At 44.6% G+C, this 19,168-nt stretch overlaps 1 protein-coding gene across 2 annotated transcripts; it reads right to left on the bottom strand.

Annotated features, from left to right (window-relative positions):
- Positions 1-872: 872 nt before the first annotated feature.
- On the bottom strand, positions 873-18,805 carry LOC147431223 (uncharacterized). 2 transcript variants are annotated; one of them, XM_086493849.1, is made up of 13 exons: positions 18,598-18,805; positions 18,021-18,196; positions 17,344-17,949; positions 16,355-17,062; positions 16,192-16,279; positions 14,343-14,405; positions 13,887-14,050; positions 4,876-4,951; positions 4,034-4,093; positions 3,728-3,838; positions 2,314-2,520; positions 2,159-2,229; positions 873-2,061 (listed from the first exon to the last, which is right to left on the bottom strand). In XM_086493849.1, exons 1-13 carry the CDS (start codon positions 18,718-18,720, stop codon positions 1,761-1,763), a joined length of 2,754 nt encoding a protein of 917 aa, XP_086349975.1. In that variant the 5' UTR covers positions 18,721-18,805; the 3' UTR covers positions 873-1,760. The 2 variants fall into 2 exon arrangements, with proteins under 2 accessions (XP_086349975.1, XP_086349974.1); XM_086493848.1 differs by lacking the exon at positions 18,598-18,805 and adding an exon at positions 18,400-18,572 and having other exon boundaries at positions 17,344-18,196.
- Between the last annotated feature and the right edge of the window lie 363 nt (positions 18,806-19,168).

The raw sequence follows: 19,168 nt of genomic DNA, 5'->3' as shown, positions 1-19,168 counted from the left end.
ACACTCTCAGAGGACAGCTCGAGGGACTACAGGGCAGCTCCGACCGCATGCAGTAGTGCAGAGAGTCTTTCCTTCGACTCTGGCGTCCTAGGCCTTTCTACACCATGGTCCAGGGTGTACTCTGATGGCACTACCGACCACCTGTGTGGCTTTTCCCTCCCCCCCATTTCTTGATTTAGCCCATTGTACATATGCTGGTTTTTTCATTGGGAGTCTCTCCCACCATGGTTGTTGTAGCCCTCTCTTGAAGAGGTGGTTGTAGCCCTATGGACAGTTTCAGTAACTAATAAAAGGATCTTTTTCTCGGGAAAAAAAAAAGTGAGCATTTTTGTCGCTATACTCGTATATGATTGAGTCGCTCTCGTGTTTCACTCCTGGATATGTTTTCTCTAGCTCTATTGCTTGAGCTAAGTTCCTGAAGCTTTTTCTCTTATTAGGAGAGAATGTTCACAAGGCCAAATTTGATGACCACTGACTCACTCCATCATAATAGCCCTAATAAATGTATCTCATAATGGCTTCATAAATTCAAGACAAACTCGGAAGAAAATGCTCGGTGAAAGAAAAAGCTGACGATACTAAAAGGACATGAACATTGCATGCACGCAAGGCCGTCTCTTTAAATGTAGAATACCAAGTCTTCTGACTTTCCACTTTCAAGAGTCTTTTCATTTCCTCACTCTTACCCTTCTCTATTGCATTGTGGATGTTATGGAAGGAGTTTGTATTTTTACAAAATTCTGAACAACTATTGGCTTTAAAAATTGCTCATCAAGATGACTGAACTATGATTTTGTAGAGAACACATTCTTTGCAAGCATGTCTGAAAAACTAGACACATTCCAAAACACCTTTCCAAAGTGCACTTTAAATAGTAAAATAAAACAATATACTCCATTGAGTTCAAATGAATACAAAAATGTATGTCTACTACATAAGGGGTTCCACCATTTTGCTACTTGCTCCAACTGCTACATTTTGTAAGCAATTCTAAAGTAAAATGAGGTAACTGGACTCCCAGGTTGTATCTAATTGAGTCTTCCAGCCTAGGACCTTTAGGTTTTCTAATCCCACTGAAAACTCACTCTTTGGTAATCAAGTTGCTCTATATGTGTGTACAAGCAACCTACTTGCTTGCTGCTGCTGAAACTAGGCCCCATAGTTTTTTGGCAACCTTTTTTCATCCATGATAACTATCATGTATTTGATTACATATTGCACTCAAGTTTAAAGTGCAGGATTTGCGTATACAAAACAATGTGCTGCTAAAACCTCTTTTTACAGCATATAGTGATATAATGGGTATTTTGTGCTGAAATCTGCCTCCAATCTGCTTACCTGATAAGAGTGAGGGTTGCAAGATGTCTCAACTACATTTTTCGTTCACAATGTGGGCTGTGCTTCACTCCATCTTGATCAAGAAGAGGAGCTGCATTAAAAATGCACCTCATCTTCAGAGGTTGTCAATACATCATGCCAATATCTCATGCTAGTAGTTGGGCGCTTGTATGAAGCCTCACAATGTTGCACACAGTCAAAGAAAGGGCCGATGTGATAGCTTTGCAGCATTTACAGCATTCTACCAGTATATGCCACACACTCTGATTGAACATGGGTTGGTGCATAGGACAAAAAATTCGTGGGTGTATCATAGCAACTTTGATAGAGAAACCCCTTCGATCTTTCCACATTGTCAGTGCTTGTTGTTGCCTTGGAGAAACATTCTGAATCCCAATAAAGCAAACCTGTTTCCTTTACAACTAAATCCTAGGACTCTGTAATCCTGGTGGGCGTAGATCCAATCCACTTCTCTGTTGCTGAATTCCCTGTATGCCATAATGATTTCTATTAGAGAGATCCACACGAGCTATCCGTGGACCCTCGTACTGATTTGCATCGTCTTCTGTGTCCGTTAGACGGCCAAGTCTTCTTAAGGCTCGGCCAGCAGGCCGAGGCTTCGCATAATCTGATAGCTGAATAGCAGACCTTGAGGTAGGTAGGTGTGCTTGATGGGATGGTCGCGGGGAGCGAGCACCATTTGTAAAGCGATAGGCTGAATCTCTGCAATCAGGTCATAATCTTAAAATCATGTTCAGCATTTTCAAGTAGATCGCCATGCTGGCAACGCAATCAAACTACAAGCTTCTATGTTTAATACCTTGATCCCGCTTGAGACCGTGTGCCTGAAGGGCACATCGAATCCTTATGCCCATTCCTCTTCAGCATGCCCTACAAGGACAACAAGGGCTCCCTTACATTATGACACTATCTTGACAGCTCAATAGAAGGCCATTTGATATGCTTCATGAGTACCTGAAATAGATTATCATTGACAGCTTGTGAAGGATAACTAGCTTCTCCGTCTAATTGGACGAAAGGATGTTCTAGCAGCATTGTCGCAGAGGGCCGCCTGGCAGGATCTCTTTGCAGACAAAGACTCACAAAGTTGTGTGCCATTGGCGACAATGACTTCGGAATCGGAACTTCATGGGAGTTCATCACCTTGAACATAGCTGCGTACTGCACAAAAACATACAGAATAAGAAACTACTTTTTCGTTGTCACTGGAGACTTTTGGCACAAGTGTCTAGGATTTTTCTGCACTGAACCTCAGGTGGTAAGCTAGTGGGGCCTTGGTAGCAAGCATAAGCACTCTGAGAAGCAATGAGTTAATGATTAAAGTGTGCGCAAATGCGAATAATCATCTTTGAATTTTGGTGAGAAGAGAAGCGGTTGGTACCTAGCGCTTGAGTTTTAAGGGGATAGTTCCACAAGAAAAGGCTAAACAAGGTATATTAGTTGGTGATGGGTACGACAACATACTACTGAAGACTTGATAACTCATTCCCTTGTAGAGTACCTTACAACTATCCTCCTCTTGTACGCAATTACATGTATCAGACTTAACCTTCTTACATTGCAATTAGATCAAAGTACGCCAGCTGTTTCCTGAGCTAAGAGGCAACACCTTGACATCCTTTTCAGCTCTGAATATTTTGGTGAAAATATTACTAGAATAGTTATTGGCCTGCATATGCTACAAACAAAACAATAATGTAATACTCCTAATGGCTTCAAAAAATATATATTCACCACCTCTATAGTGCAAGGACACTCTAAAGAGAAGAATACACTAAAGGGAAAATAAGCAAAAGAAAAACACATATGTATCAATGACCATCTCTTTACATGGACACAAAAAGTTTTTTGACTATTTATTTTCATGGGTCTTCTCATTTCCTAAACTCTCCCTTCACTTCTGCACTTAAGATGTTTTGGAAGGCTTTTCATTTTTTTGAAATTGGGGAGACCTAAGAGACCTAATGGCTTCGAGAAAAATAAATTCCTACTTAAAACACTCAAGGAGATTCTTCAGGATAAGAAAAGGTAGAGACAATGGAAACTCCAAGAAGAAGAAAACGCTAGGGAAGACAATGAAAACTCTAAGATTGTATGCAAGCGAGGCCCCTTCTTTATGAAAAGGGCAAAATGTCTTTTGACTTTCCATTGTCATGAGGCTTTTTATCTCCTATTCTCTTACCCTTCACTTTTACATTTTAGATGTTTTGAAAGGATTTTTATTCTTTTGAAATTGTGAGGACCTAATAGCCTGCATATGCTACAAACAATAAAGCCAAGATGCTTAAACAAATGGGCTCATTGTACAAAGCATAAATTCCTTTTCATTAATGTTATGTGCTTATCCAAAAACCAACTACAAACTCACCCCTTCATATTGATGCCAAGGAGGTTTTCCAGTCGCCATCTCAATGACTGTGCAACCAAGGCTCCAGATGTCTACGGCAGATTCATAGCCTGTGTTGTTTTGAAGAATAACCTGAATTATTTCACAAAATTTTTAGGGCAGTGCAGTTGAGCAAAGATCACACAAACAACACATTTAATAGAGATACCCTGCCACCTAAGCAGGTGCATGCATATCGTTTTTGAAACCTCATGTTGAAAAATTAAGAAGAACGAACTCTCAAAAAATGATCAAGTCAAACAAAATAGTGCAGTGAATGAAAATTACCTCTGGTGCCATCCAATAAGGGCTTCCTTTAAAGGAAAGCGGAGCCGTTTCTTTACCAATCTGCATGATGACACAGGTTAAACAAATAAATAACTTATCTAAATTGTTTTGGAGAAAGTCAATAAGCAACTAACAGCAATTCTTTTACTCAAAAAATGTGATGACAAATTCTTTCAGGATGATAGGCAGGCATCTTTATTGCAAAGAAAAAGGATGAATATTTTTTGCCCAATACAAAATGAGGTCTGGTGATATGCAAAAGCTCTCATTGCACCATTTTAAAGAGTACATAAATGAATGCAATCGGGCATAATGTCGAAAAACATATGCAATAGCTTTGCCCTTATGTATGCTGTGCCTGCAGCAATATACAAAGTCTCTGGAGTTTTTTGAGGAGTAGATATTACAGAAGTCTCCAACCATAAGTGAGAAATGTGAAGAGGAACAAAAATCTTGCTCAGTGATTTCAAGAATGGCGGGCTTGAGTTTGGTGTGTGTAAAACCGGACTTAGCAACCAAGAGTTAGTTGAAGGGGGCCAGCGAGAATCTAGCCGCGGAATCAAAGCCAAGAGTGGAGAGGGAATCAAAGCCAAGAGTGGAGATGTGTGCCAATGTGTGATTAAAAAGGTAGGGGACCCCTTCACCGTGCCGGGTTGAAGAGTGCTTAAATGCTTAACTTGCAGACATGCAACTAAGAGTTTTGAGTACTTCTAATTGCTGAACAATCGGTCTCACACCACAAAACGAAAAACACAACCCCAAAACAAAAAGCTTAAATATCAATAAATCAATGCACCATCTTCGTTAACTTCAAGTAGTGAAGATCAAAGTGATTGCATTACAAGCTTTGCCATGCCAAAATCCGCCAGCTTCACTCTTCCATCTTGATCCACAAGAATATTGGCGCATTTTATATCTCTGCAACAATATCCATCAATCAGGCACATAGATAATACTACCGCAGATCAGACATTTGGCGTACTTCAAACAGGCATTAATATAGCCCTCAGAAATTAATGACATCAGTCTACAGTTCTAGTTTCACCATACCATTCAATGCAAAACCATACAAAGTTGCTTGTGAATTAAACAAACAATTCATTCTTTCTCTCATATGTACAGTGGAGGCAGAAAGCATAAGACATGGTAGCAAAAAGAGGCTCTTATCAATGTAAATTGGTCGATGTTGCCAAAAAGTGAAATGTCTGTTTGCAGAACTCTAAAGCCTTTCATTGCCTCTTCAGGCACCACCGAGCAAGATTTAACACATCTTGGATGATACTGCATACTAAAAAACTCTCTCTAGAACAACAGATCATCACAAGACTAAGTCTGCATGTCTTTACATATGTGAAATGACAGAGCAAAATTCAATAATCTCTGGCTCAGATTGAGAAGTCTTTCCTGCACTGTAATGTGCAACACAGATCTATTTCAGAAGCAGGCATCACATAGGCAGCCTCATCTTGTTAGAAGCATTCGTAATAGAAGGTGAGCTTGATTACACTAGCTGCATAAAATAGAGATAGAGACATCCTCTTGACACATAGGCTTACAACAGGGCATGCATGTGGCTTCTCATGCACTCTTCAAAGGCTATGCTTTAGACATGTCTGTCTACATGTAGGAGGAAGTTCACACAACAGCAATGTCTACATAAGCTTTCACATAGGTAGAGGGTGCTCTCTCTCTCTCTCTCTCTCTCTCTCTCTCTCTCTCTCTCTCTCTCTCTCTCTCTCTCTCTCTCTCTCTCTCTCTCTCTCTCTCTCTCTCTCTTGCTGCTGCTCCTGCGCGCGCCACTGCTGCTGCTCCTGCGCGCGCCACTGCTGCTGCCCCCTGTGCGCGCCACTGCTGCTGCTGTTTCACCCCCTGCGCGCGCCACTGCTGCTGCTGCTGAACCTGTTGTAGCTGACCTGTTGCGACTGCACGCTGCCAAGGCTGTAGCACTTGCCGCTGCCTCACTGTGGCAGCATTACCAAGTGCACCAGGCCCGCTGCCCCCAATCTCTCACACACGGATACATACCCACACACACACTACACACATACACGCATACACACAAGTACTCCCTCTCTTCCCCTTCTCCCCTCTTCTTCACAATATGAAGAGAGGGTAGTTACGAAGACAGCCATGTCTTCCCCCATCATCAAGACGCCGGCATTGACAATGAAGACAACGTTCATGCTCACGAACAAGAGGCTTGCACAATTGGAGAAGGACATGAAAGAATGGCGGATGGAGAGAGAGATATGGGAGGAGGAGAAAGCCACCCTCATCAAGCTATGGAACGAAGAGAAGGACATGAGAGCGGAAATCCAAAATCTCAAAGAGGAGAAGGAGAGAAGGGAACGGGAGAACGGGAAGGAGAGGGAGAGATGGAGGAAAGAGCAAGAAGAGATGAAGGCACAAATCGATCTCCTTCATGCTTCCATCACATCCCTCACCCCCGAAGAAGGAGAGATTAAAGAGGAGGCTAAGGAAGCCCTCAAGGAGGAGATCACCAAAGCCCTCACCGCAAGCATTGAGGACAAATTAGAGGCCACCAAAGAAGGATGGGTCGAAGTGGTCAAAAAGAACATCAAGAAGGTTGCAAGAGAGGAAGCCCAAAAAGATGAGGTACTCATCGTACACACAACCATCGAGGAGGAGAAGATGCGACAAGCTCGCCGTCTCAATGTGCGAGTGACCGGCATCAAAGAAGAAGAAGGGTCTACACCCGAGAGCGATGGGAAAGCTTTATGCAAGAAAGTGGGATACAAGGAAGAAGAGATCCCTTTCTCCAAAGTTTGGAGAGCCGGCAAAGATCCAAAGAAGAGAGCTCTCATCCTCCAATTCGCCTCCGAGGAGTCTCGAACTTCTTTCCTCCGAAAGAGGGTCATCTTGAGAGGGCTAGAAGGCCCCCCGATTTATCTTGATGATGACCTCACAAAGATGCAACAAGATCACCATCGCGCGTGCATGCCTAGAGTCCACCAAGCCCGCAAAGAAGGGAAGAAGGCAGTATATCGAGATGGTAGGGTTATCATTGATGGCAAGACCATCGCATAGGGACTCGCGGCCTGTGGGACACACGAGGAGATTCATGTCACGGTTTGGAATTGCAATGGAGACCTATGGACACACCCAGAGAGACTTGAGGAGGTGATGAGAGGTCGAGACATCATTCTACTTACAGAGACACACGAGAGCCCAGAGAGAGGGCTACCACGGATACATGGATTCCAGTGGGAGTCTCTACATCGGGGGTGTATGCGCCAGCACACCACTCGTGGCTCAGGAGGAGTGGCCATACTCTTTAGACAGGGGCTTCACAGTAGACTACAGATTGTTGCCCGGGACCCACAGGCCCGCTACATGTGGATTCGCCTCGAGCTCTCACGAGACAGGATCGTCTACATTGCCCTTTGCTACTTTGCTCCCACAGGCTCCAGATTCGCCCCTATTGAGCAAGGAGTCACCGTACGCATGCCTCACGGAGGAGATTATGGAGTACTCCACACTGGGTGAAGTCTTCCTTATGGGAGACTTCAATGCTCGTACGCGCAGTGAGCAGTGTGAGGCATATGACCACGAGGACCCAGAGGCACTACACACTCTAGATGAGGAGGCTACTATGAGAGATACAGCAGACAGAGCTCCAGTCACAGCCTACCGACGACATCTACTTCGACTTGGCTCCCAGCACCGTCTCGTTATTTATAACGGGATGGTCCAGTGGCCCACCTCAGGGGGCCTGACTTGTATGCCACATGGAGTTGCAGAGGGAGGGGGGAGTACAGTCGACTATATTCTGGGACCCAGGGAGGCTACACACCTTATCACATCCTTCACCATTCCACCCATACCCATCGGAGCCGACCACACATACCTCTCTTTCTCCATCACCGGAGATACCATCCCACACAGCTCCACAGCACACACTCCACACACCACCATCCATTTCACACATGAGCTAGCCTCTCTTTACTCGGCCGAGGTCGAGCATGGCCTATGCCTCCTCCACCCATCCACACCACTCTCAGTTCTCACATCACATATCTCTTCCGTTCTCCACACTTCAGCTATTAGCTCCTTTCCACACACCACTCACACAGGACGCACTCCCCCCCCCGGGACTATGCCTCAGAACCGCTGGTATGATGATGAGTGCAGAGAGCTATACCGACGCCTCCGCGCACAGCGAGCCTTAGGAGAGATCACACAGAGAGAGGCCAGACGGCATATGAAGACGCTGACACGCCAAAAGCGGCGAGCATTCGAAGAGGCACAGGAGCTTGAGCTATACCGCCTATTCATGAGCATGGATAGCGCGACAGCATGGCGCACCCTGCGCGAGCCACGCCCGACTACAGCTATTGAGGATCCACAGATATGGCATGATTATGCAGAGCGACTTTACGAGGTGCCAGGACAGCCTCCTATCCCACAGCCACACGAGCCACGCCCCACGTGCTCCTCCTTCTTTACAGCACAGATGGTAGAGAGGGCCATACGCCGCATGCAGCACAGACGATCTGCTGACCATACTGGATTACAGAGTGAGCACATCATTTATGCGGCCTCCACTATAGCCCCGTTGATTGCACATGTCTTCAACCGGGCTATAGGGGAGGGCTTCCCAGAGGAGTGGACACAGCACACCATAGTGCCTATCCACAAATTTGGCGACACCCTGGATCCAGGGAACTACAGGACTATCATGATTGGCCACACGATGGCCAAGCTATATGGAGCAGTACTTGAGGCACAGCTCAGCTGCTACGCAGAGATCGAGGGTTTACGAGCTCCAGGCCAGGCAGGTTTCAGACGAGCTTTCTCCACCACTGATCGCATTTTCGTTCTGCGCTGCCTCATTGATGGGGCAAAGGCGCGGAAGAAGAGGCTTTACTGCTGCTTTGTGGATTTCCGCAAGGCCTTTGACACAGTCCCACGCGAGAGACTCTTCCAGCGCCTTCACAGCATTGGGGTACCAACAGAGATGATTTGGGCCATATATGCTCTCTACGAGAAGGTGACGGGTCGAGTTCGTTGCCCAGGCGGTTTTTCAGAGACCATTGCTAGCACCATTGGTGTTAAGCAAGGATGCCCACTCTCCCCGACACTCTTTGGGCTCTACATCGACGAGATCTCCGACTACATACTGCGAGCAGGGGGAGAGGGGAGCGACTTGGCAGGTACTCCGGTCCACATCATGTTATATGCTGATGATATTGTGTTGATTTCAGAGTCACCCGAGGGCTTGCAACGCCATCTTGAGGCCTTGGACGAATTCAGCACACACAGGGGGTTGACTGTGAACCTTGGCAAAACCAAGGTTATGATCTTTCACACATCCAGTGCAGTGAGGAGCGCTGCCACCTTCACAGCAGCAGGAGGAAAGGTTGATGTAGTCACCTCCTATGTCTACCTTGGCATCACATTCACCAGCCTACCAGGACCCTTCACTATGAGGCAGGCTGCTGCTGACAGGCTCACCCGAGGATATGCAGCTCTGGCCATGCTAGAGCGGAGATGCCACCAGGCACACTTTCAGGAACCCCGCACGAAGGGGTGGCTTTTCGACACCTTAGTCACCCCGGCCTTGATGTACTCGGCGGCAGTATGGGCACCAGGATTGACAGCTGACCAGTGGACACAGCTTGAGAGGCCACAGGTATGTATGATCTCACGCTTGCTCCGCAGCAAGAAGACAGTGCCACATGACATTATTAGAGCCGAGCTCGCCACACCACCCATGGTGGTAGAGGCACTATTCCAGACAGCCTGCTTCATCCAGAGGATGAGAGAGCTACCTCCTGACAGACTTACTCGTAGAGCATTTGAGGCAGCTATACAGCTATCAGAGAGTGGGCATGAGAGAGCATGGTACTCACAGGTCAGAGCATGGTTTGAGGGACACGGTCTTGACATGGAGAGCCTACCACCATTCCAGTACGACCCCCACTCACCATATGTTCACCTCTCTCGCAGTGAGAGGAACTTGGTACTGAGACAGGATCTGTGGCAGCTATACACTAGGAGAGTCTGGGAGTCACCTGGCTTGGGGACGAGGATGTCAGATTACAGAGACCAGTTTCTCACCATATTGTCCGGGGGGTTCATACAGAGACCACGCTACATGGACACATATATGCCACATAGCTCACGGGTGGCGATTGGTCAGCTGAGAGTGGCTTCACACAGGTTAGAGATTGAGATCGGGAGACATACTGGTGTTCCCAGGGAGGAGCGCGTCTGCAGAGCCTGCACAGAGGAGGTGGAGAGTGAGGAGCACTTTGTATGTAGATGCAGAGCATACACTGAGATCAGAGGCAGGTATGAGGCCCTATTCAGAGGACAGCCCACTCTCCGAGAGATCATGGACTCTCGAGATCAGAGATAGCTCGGACGGTTCTTACTAGAGATACAGAGCCATCGGGACACACTACTACAGCCACACACAGCTACACAGACAGAGGGGAGACAGTCGCAGCTCACAGACTTCTTTCAGAGGATTACCGCCCCTCCCCCACCAGACACTCAGAGGGGAGTGACACTCCCACAGGCGGAGGTGAGCCGAGCTAGACGACGACCACGAGTCACAGGCTACAGGGGCGCGAGCTCCCACCACCGACAGATCGAGGAGATCCGAGCCCGGGAGCGCCGTGCCACTGAGGAGCGAGTGGCCCGGATGAGGGCCGACCCGACAGCTTTCATCCGGGCAGCCTTGGCACCAGACCCGCCCATGTACCACATCTTACATCCCCCCATTAGTACAGGATGGAGCTAGATAGCTTGATGCATTCTCATGATTGTACTACCTTGAGCATATAGACATGCATATACCCCTAGAGATAGAGCTCCATCCCTCCTCAGATACCCCACTACCTACACTCAGTTCAGTTTTGTATCAGTTTTTGTTTCATTTGTCTTTCTGATAGACGGATGACATACACACCATGTACATTTGATTTGTCTCATAGGCCGATTTCGGCCTGACATAGACGTTAAAAATCTTTCTTTCTTTCTTTCTTTTCTCTCTCTCTCTCTCTCTCTCTCTCTCTCTCTCTCTCTCTCTCTCTATGCTTGGCTTGCCCTGGAGTCATCTCGACAACTAGCGCTACAAGGCGATACACATGTTGGTATGGACAGATAACAGCATGGTTTCAGTCACATGATTTCAGCATGGATAGATTGCCTCCGTTTCAATACTCCCTGGATGCACCCTCCCTATCTCTCACACGGACAGAGATCACCAGACTCGTACGTCAAGATCTGATTCAGCTAGATACCAGGAGCACATGGATACAGCCGACACAGGAGTTGGGCACGCAGACTTCTACACAGAGCATCTTCTCCAACTCACGGAGGACAGTTTTGTGACTAGGCCTGCATACATGGATACGCACTTATCTCATGGGATACAATGCACTATTGGGCAGATACGCACATCCTCACATCAGCTCCAAATTGAGACTGGCCGATTTCGAGGAGTACCAACAGGGGCCAGGATATGTCACTTACGTCGCTTAGAGCCAGAGACGAAGCTGCACTACACACGTCATTGTCCGGCGTACTATGAGATACAAGGCCACTTACACTGTCTGTTCAGAGAGGGTCTGGGACCATTTTCTAGATTCAGGAGATACGAGGATCAGAGATGTCTCGGATTGTTTCTACTAGAGCTGTGGAGACTTAGGGAGAGCTTGCTGAGGACATCAGGGGAGAGACAGTCTCAGAGACAGATCACAGATTTCTTTACACCAGCCAGGGGAGAGCCAGAGGAGCAATCATCAGAGTAGATCTCAGAGCCCACCCACACTAGAGGTACGTTGATTGATCGAGCCATTGAGCTAGGCAGATCCAGATCACTCTAGCTCGACATGCAAGACGCCAAGTTAGAGTATTGACCATGGAGGATATTGATGAGATTCGACAGCGACCGATGAGAGATTTCATTTGAACCCACCCCCACCCCCCTCCCTCTATCTCGTTTCAGTTCCGGATCAGCTTCAGATTCATTTCCTTAGTGTTTTAGTTTTAGTTCTTTGTACTTTCCGTACTCAAGACATGGTATCAGATTCACCAATAGTACCTTTTTGGTCTCATAGGTCATTTTGGCCTTTCGAAGACGTTAATATAACATTTCATTTCATCTCTCTCTCTCTCTCTCTCTCTCTCTCTCTCTCTCTCTCTCTCTCTCTCTCTCCATCAAAGGATCCAGGTCACTTTGGCTCAACATGCACAACGCCCAGTCAGACTACTGACCATGGAGGAGATTGATGAGATCCGCCAGCAACCGATGCTGGATCTCCTATGATCTACCTATCCCAGCTAGCTATTTTAGCTGCTTAGTCCACACCCAACAGTCTAGGATTCCATAATATTTTATTTTGTCATTTTGTCATCTTGTTACTGTGACTTTGTATCAGATCCACCACATTGTAACTTTCTGGTCTCATAGGTCACTTTGGCCTTTTGAAGACGTTAATATAACATTTCATTTCATTTCATCTCTCTCTCTCTCTCTCTCTCTCTCTCTCTCTCTCTCTCTCTCTCTCTCTCTCTCTCTCTCTCTCTCACACACACACACACACACACACACACACTCACACTAACACATAAAGCGTGCAACAAAGCTCACACCCAACACAGCTTCAGTGGGTTATATTGGATAAGAGGGTAAACTACCACACTAGATATATGTCAGCATATGAACCAATATTGCTCAGAATGAAATACAGAGAGGATTTTCGACCATATCCCCACTTCGGAGATTAAATTGGTAAGAGCGGAATTGCAAAAAGCTTGTTAGGTCTTGTTTGAATAGAGTATTTGTTAATCACATAGGTGACATCTTGTATGACTCCAACACTAACCAAATAAGTTTGAGGACAACCTTGTGGTCAATGTTCCATGTTATCGTTATTTGAGGTCTAGTAATGTGAAAAGGCATGCAAGCAACTGTATGTATATTGAAAACACAACAAAAAACTTGTTGTAAATAAACTAATCATGGGCAAAGCCATTGCATAGATGAGCGAGTTTCAAAAGAAGCTGAGACCATGTTTACCACTAGGGTTGTGTAAGCACAAGCATACGCAGCTTTTGTGTGAATTCTTGTGCTCATGAACCACAAAAAACCTCGTCAAAATGTTTCAGGTACTTGTTCTCAAGGCATGTGGGGAGTTGATTTTTTTTTAAAAAAGAAATAAATAATTTCAAATGAAACACCATTTTTCAAGCGTCATCTTTTAGGTACAACAAAACAAAATCTGCTCAGATGTTTTGATATCCCATGAAGACCCTTTAAAAATCTTCAAAACACATAAACTTTTTTAGAAATACTTGGATATGTATACGATGAGAATCCATGCATATACTATTTTTAGGAACAAGACTGTCAACTTGTTTCGTGTATGCCATCATATTTAAAAGCCAATTTTGTGGCTTTTGGCTATTTTTTTATTTTTTAAAAAATTCCCCACTTTTTTCAGATAAATAATACCTTAAAATGTTCCTCCATGAGATAGAACCTCAATAATATTCTATGTTCATGTTTTTGAAAAATAGTCAGTTTTAAAAGCCAATTTTATAGAATGAGGTGTCAAGCCACTTGAATGGCTCAAACACAAAGCTAGAATTAATGTATCGTTAAAGACATATGATAGCCAACTAGCAAGCAATTTAGCCTTAAGCACTCAGGAGAATCATTTTTAACTAATTCATAATGCCTAGACGTTTGAGAATCACTTCTAACTAACTCATACTGCCTATACATTTTGTTCATAGAGCTACACCAGATACAAAAATTCACCTTGCTTGGGCCTAATCTTCTTCTAGTACTGCAACCAGGTAGGAAATTACACATTACCTGTGAACTGTACTCTTGTTATGCAGAAATTGTAGCCCCAATAATATTTGCCTTGTATAGCGCCTGATAACAGGCTCTGCGAAGGTATTGAACTCTTGAAGCAATCTATAGATGGACCCCCCTGAAACAAGCTCTAGATATATATACAGACTCTCCCCATCAACCTGCAAAAGAAAAATGCTGTCAGAGTCTGGGGTACATGGCAACAACAACAGTTAAAAATCTATAGTTTTTCTTATTCTGCATTCAGCAGATTGATTCTATCCCAAACCATCTGACTACAATGAAAAGAAAGGCAGCATCATTGATTGGATTAAAGACATCAATGAAGAAGCTCCATACTGAAACCATCATGGCACTCGATAACAAACAACCTCAATAATGTAGGTGCAAAACTACCACCAATCACAAGAAGTTGCTTTTGAATCAACCAAAGTTTGAAAAAACTGTACTAACCATTTCACTTCCTTTGTAATGTAGAATATTGGGATGCCTCAGCATGCTCAACAATGCTATTTCCTGCATGCACAATGTAAGAGATTTTACATATTTCCAGATAATGTTAAATCAGAAACTCTTAAGTTTTTCTTACAGCAGGACCTTCTAAATGGCCCCTGCATTTACTAACAGATGTTTCAAGCAGTCACTACTCTTGGGAGAGAAGCTGTCGATTTTTGACATAGCTCTTACTCATCTTTGTTAATCGACCTTGAATCCACAAAAATACATAACATTGGCATATATATACCTTCATAAGGCCAGAAAAGTTGGATGCTAAGCCTAATTATAAGAACGGCTGAAACACTTGCACAAAACACAAAATCAAAAAAAGAACAAACCACTGAAAAGCTTATTTGTTTTACAACGAGAATAAAACTAAGCATTTACCTAAACAGCCTTTCAGAAAGCCTTGCTCCTACTATCTCAATTTTTTCCCAGGCCACAATTATTCTGGCTTTGAACTATGGCACAAATGGCCAAAGCCTGGGTCAAAGGAGGCAATAAATGTTGAAACCAAGTGCCACTCATCCATTCTGACAACCTTGACAAAGTCCATTTGTACAGGAGTAAATAATACAATAAATTCTTTCTTTTAAACTAGCACATAAAGCGATAGTGGCCGCTTAGGAAACATACACTGGAGTGCTATTTGCTGAGCTACTTGCTCTAAAAAAATATTGGCAAGACTATTCCTTTTGCAGCATTATGTGCAGTTTATCCTCAAAGGTTCTGGTCACATGCTGTCATTTCCAGCAGGCTGCCATCCACTTCCTATTGACATGCATTATCGTCTTTGGTGGCTTGTGACATACACAACTTCTCCTTACAAACTTCATTATTAGTTTCCCACTTGGCCTTGTGCCACCTAAGTGTTATACCCAGACTCTGTGCAATGCACATCAATTCTCTCTCGGTTCTCTCTTTAATTGAGTTTTTCCACCCTCAATCTATGGCATAGCATGACCAAACAAGGTGAAGGGTCACGCTGGCATTCTAAAACAAGTTAACGAAATAGACCCATATAAGGCTCTTCAATGAAAGGATCATTTTAAACTAAAATATCAAAGAAAGTTTCAATAGGTCAAGACTCAATACTAGACATCAAATATATGCCTAACTGCCTTCTTCACTAAGGTGTCTATATTGAGGTAGGATCATACGAGAGCATCATATAGCTTTGGGCCCATTATAGAAATCCAAACCTCAGACAACCCAACACATAACCTGCTTCTGAAAAAGTCTCCACTTCACTCTGTAATGCACAAAGAAAAACCGTTTCCCCCTGTGGGCCCCGGAAAAAAAAAACAGTGTTTCCAGCCCTCATCTTGATATTTGTTAGTAAAAAGTTTTGCAGCATGGGAATTTTGAAAGGTGAGAACCTGGCACTTAGATTGTCTTGCATGAAGGCTTACACCAAGTATTTCAGGACAGTTGCTTTGAAAATTGTTGGATTATATAAGTTGCCACCCAAATCCAATCTCGAAACTAAAGAGCAACTAAGGTCTCTAAAGACTTTTTACTCTTTCCACGAACCAATACCAATGCAACTCTCGCTATAACTTTAATCAGGTCATGCTAGTGGTCAAGTTTGGTCTCAAAATGCACCTAAGCCTTTGCTTGTTTGCGTGAAAGGTCCTTGTTTCAACCTGCAAGTCTTGACATGAAAGGTCCACGTACTTCATATAATTACCCTCCACAAGAACTAGGCTATCTGATTCTACAATTTAATTCCACTAACTTGTTTTAAACAATGATGAGTGTGCAATACAACAAGAAGAATTAGAACCATAAGGTATGTAAGAACCTGAGCAAGCTGCTTGGCACACTCCTGTGATCTAGGATCATCTGAAACAATTTCCACCTCTTTAATTGCACACATATCTCCGGTCTCACTACAAAACAAAAAAGTTATTTTGGGTTATAACAACAACTGTCACGATTTTGGTCATAAAAAACTTAAGTCTTACCTATGATGCCCCCTGTAAACTTTCCCAAATGATCCGCTCCCAAGTAATGCACCTTTTATCCACCTTCCACCAGATGGAGCTGGGCCAGGTCCAGGACTGCGAGACCATCTTGCTGACACCAAAGGGGTATCAACTTTACAGGAATCCTCTGAGCGGTCTGCTGATGAGGTATTCGAACGAGGGGAAATGGGAGCTGTATTAACTGGCCATGGCAAGGGTAGTGGATGTGCAATCTGTGTATCAACTTGGAGCCCATGTTGGAAAGGAAATGCTGCACCTGTTACTTTAGGGCTGCACAAAGGGCTTCTTCCTGGACTTTGCAAAGGGCTTCTTGGAGGACTTGGAAAAGGACTGATGTCCCTCTTCTTCTGCACAAATAATGGACCAGAGAGATTGTTGCGAGCTCCCTTTCTTCCATGTGAAATGGGCCTTGCCACATCTGACCTCTGCAAACTGACTGAAGGATTCTGAGAGCATAGATTGGGAGATTGGTCCCTTTTTTGACGTACACATAGAGGACCAGAATAATTGTTGTGAATGCTTTTGCTGGTCTGGGGAACCCCTCTTACCACCTCCGGTGAGCAAGTAGACAAGTCCTCTTTAGAAGCCACTTGTATTAAACGAGAAGGAACAGGAAGCGGGCTCGGTGGCCTCACTGCTTTGACCTTCTCTTGAGGAGGGGGAGGAAATGACACAGTTATAACCTTGCTGCAGTTCAAGTTAAAGTAATGAGAATTACTGCCAAAATTTAAATTCACTCCAACAAGCTCAAACTTGCCCCCCACCCTCCTCCCAAACAAGAAATTGCTTGCAATCTGTTCAAATAACTTAAAATTGCCCCATGATGCATGCACACATGGGTTGCTCACGTATGGCATCAGGACAAGCAAGCAAGCATCTGCATAAAACCTCGACAAGATACTGACACGCACACAAGCCAAGCAGATGATGGGCCACATGTTATAATGTTCTGGAGGGATTATGCTTACTCTAGCTCATTTGCTTGCAAACGCTTTGTTGTGCTAACTTTCCTCCTTGCTCTTGGTGTAAAGGTGGACCCTGCCTTTGGACACAAGCCAGGCGCTTCCCACACTACACCTACGGCTTCTGCCCTTGTAGTAGGTGGTGAACCATCGCTTGAACCAGCACTATACTCGGAAGAAGTTCTATCACCGTCATCATAATCCTCAAACGCATGCTGTTGTTGGATTTGAGAAGAAATTGAGCCCTTTGATGTGGTTTCAGAGCTGCTCCCAGGAATGGGTACAATACTTTTATTATCTACCTTGTTGTCTACTTTATTTTCAGCATCAAGGGGAGAGATGCGCTCTGACACAGGTGGTGACGAGAACTCTTGACGAGAAGCATCCGAGGCTACACTGTAGCTAGACACAGACAATCGGGGTATCTCTTCAAACTTGTCGAGCTCTACCAAGTGCCAACGCAGATTACGAGCCCTCTCTAGACGAGGTGTGCGTGGCGTACAAGGGGTCGTTAAGTCCTCGTGCCTCACCCGGCTCAGTTGTTCATGTAGTGATGATGCCTCCTTAACATCACCCTTTCTCTTGCTCTCTTTTGAAGGAGGCTTCAGCAATCTAGACAACATTGAGACTCGCCCGAACACACATGCACCCCTCTTTGCAGGGATGCATGAGAAAATGCCAACCTGAATCTATGAAAAATAATGTCGTTTTGTCCTTTATCTGTTTTCTGCAATCCTCTACTACTTGATACGTATAAAAAGATCTGAGCACAGGAGTACAAGAGAACATGTGCCTGCTGTGAAGAAACTCTTGAGCACTCTCCTTGATAACTAGAAGGTATAATAATCTCTTTCCAATTCTGTAGAATAAATCACAGAAAACTCAAACTCACTCTCTCTCTCTCTCTCTCTCTCTCTCACACACACACACACACACACACACATCTATACTCAATTGCACACAATTGCACGATGCCAACTATAAAATGGGAACGCGTAGTCTCAGCAGAGCGTCTTTTTTTTCCTCTCTCCTCTGCTGCACTCTAACCCAACAATAACATACCCATACAAAATTGGCAATCTTCGCACTCGTACACATCGAGACAGCAGTTCGAACTCAACCCAAAAAAGTAAACTTTCAGGAAAGAAAGGCGCAATGATGCAATCCTACAGCGTGCATGTGTGTGTGTGTGTGTGTGTGTGTGTGTGTGTGAGATTTATCAAAAACGAAAGTGTGTGTGTGTGGGTGGCGAGTGCTTACAGAAAGGAGGAGCGCATCGGCTGCTTGCAAGGCAGTATCTGTACGCGGACAGCTGGCCGGCAGAGGGAGTGAAGGGATTTGATTGCCCGCAAGAAGAATGTTCAAGCTTCTGTAGCCATTCATGTGCTTTTCTTCTGCACGATCTCGACAAAGAAGGATCGCCCAACAGAAGAGCTCCAATTGTCACAATTGACCACGCCCTCGTACTCACTAGTGCGACTGGTCACTAGGAGACTACAATTGGAGAGAGAGAGAGAGAGAGAGAGGAAGTTACCAGGAACAAACAATGACAAGAGAGAGAGAGAGAGAGAGAGAGAGAGAGAGAGATTGAGATTTTAATGTAGGCCTAGGTACAATTCAGAGACTTCTTCAACTCAACGCCTGCAGGCTGCTATTCAAGAGGAAACTTTACTACACTTAGAGCCCTATCCAGTGCTCAAAAAAAACCTAGGTTTAGTGTAATCCCACCTACAAACTTCGAAATTCAGCTCTAAAATTTATATTTGAAGGTGAGAAAACCTACAAAATTTTGAAAAAATTAGTGTAATTTGGTGTAAAAACCTTTGAATTT

Source organism: Adiantum capillus-veneris, chromosome 21 (genome assembly GCF_014529385.1).
Source record: "Adiantum capillus-veneris isolate H3 chromosome 21, ASM1452938v2, whole genome shotgun sequence".
NCBI classification, from domain to species: Eukaryota; Viridiplantae; Streptophyta; class Polypodiopsida; order Polypodiales; family Pteridaceae; genus Adiantum; species Adiantum capillus-veneris.
This window is presented reverse-complemented; position numbering and strand designations above follow the sequence as displayed.

Coding starts and splice junctions, on each gene's coding strand:
- LOC147431223 (XM_086493849.1), bottom strand. CDS start 18,720: ATGAATGGCTACAGAAGCTTGAACATTCTTCTTGCGGGCAATCAAATC. Junction 4,094..4,875: donor ATTTTGGCATGGCAAAGCTT/GTAATGCAATCA, acceptor GTCATCATGCAG/ATTGGTAAAGAAACGGCTCC. Junction 2,230..2,313: donor TCAATGATAATCTATTTCAG/GTACTCATGAAG, acceptor TTGTCCTTGTAG/GGCATGCTGAAGAGGAATGG.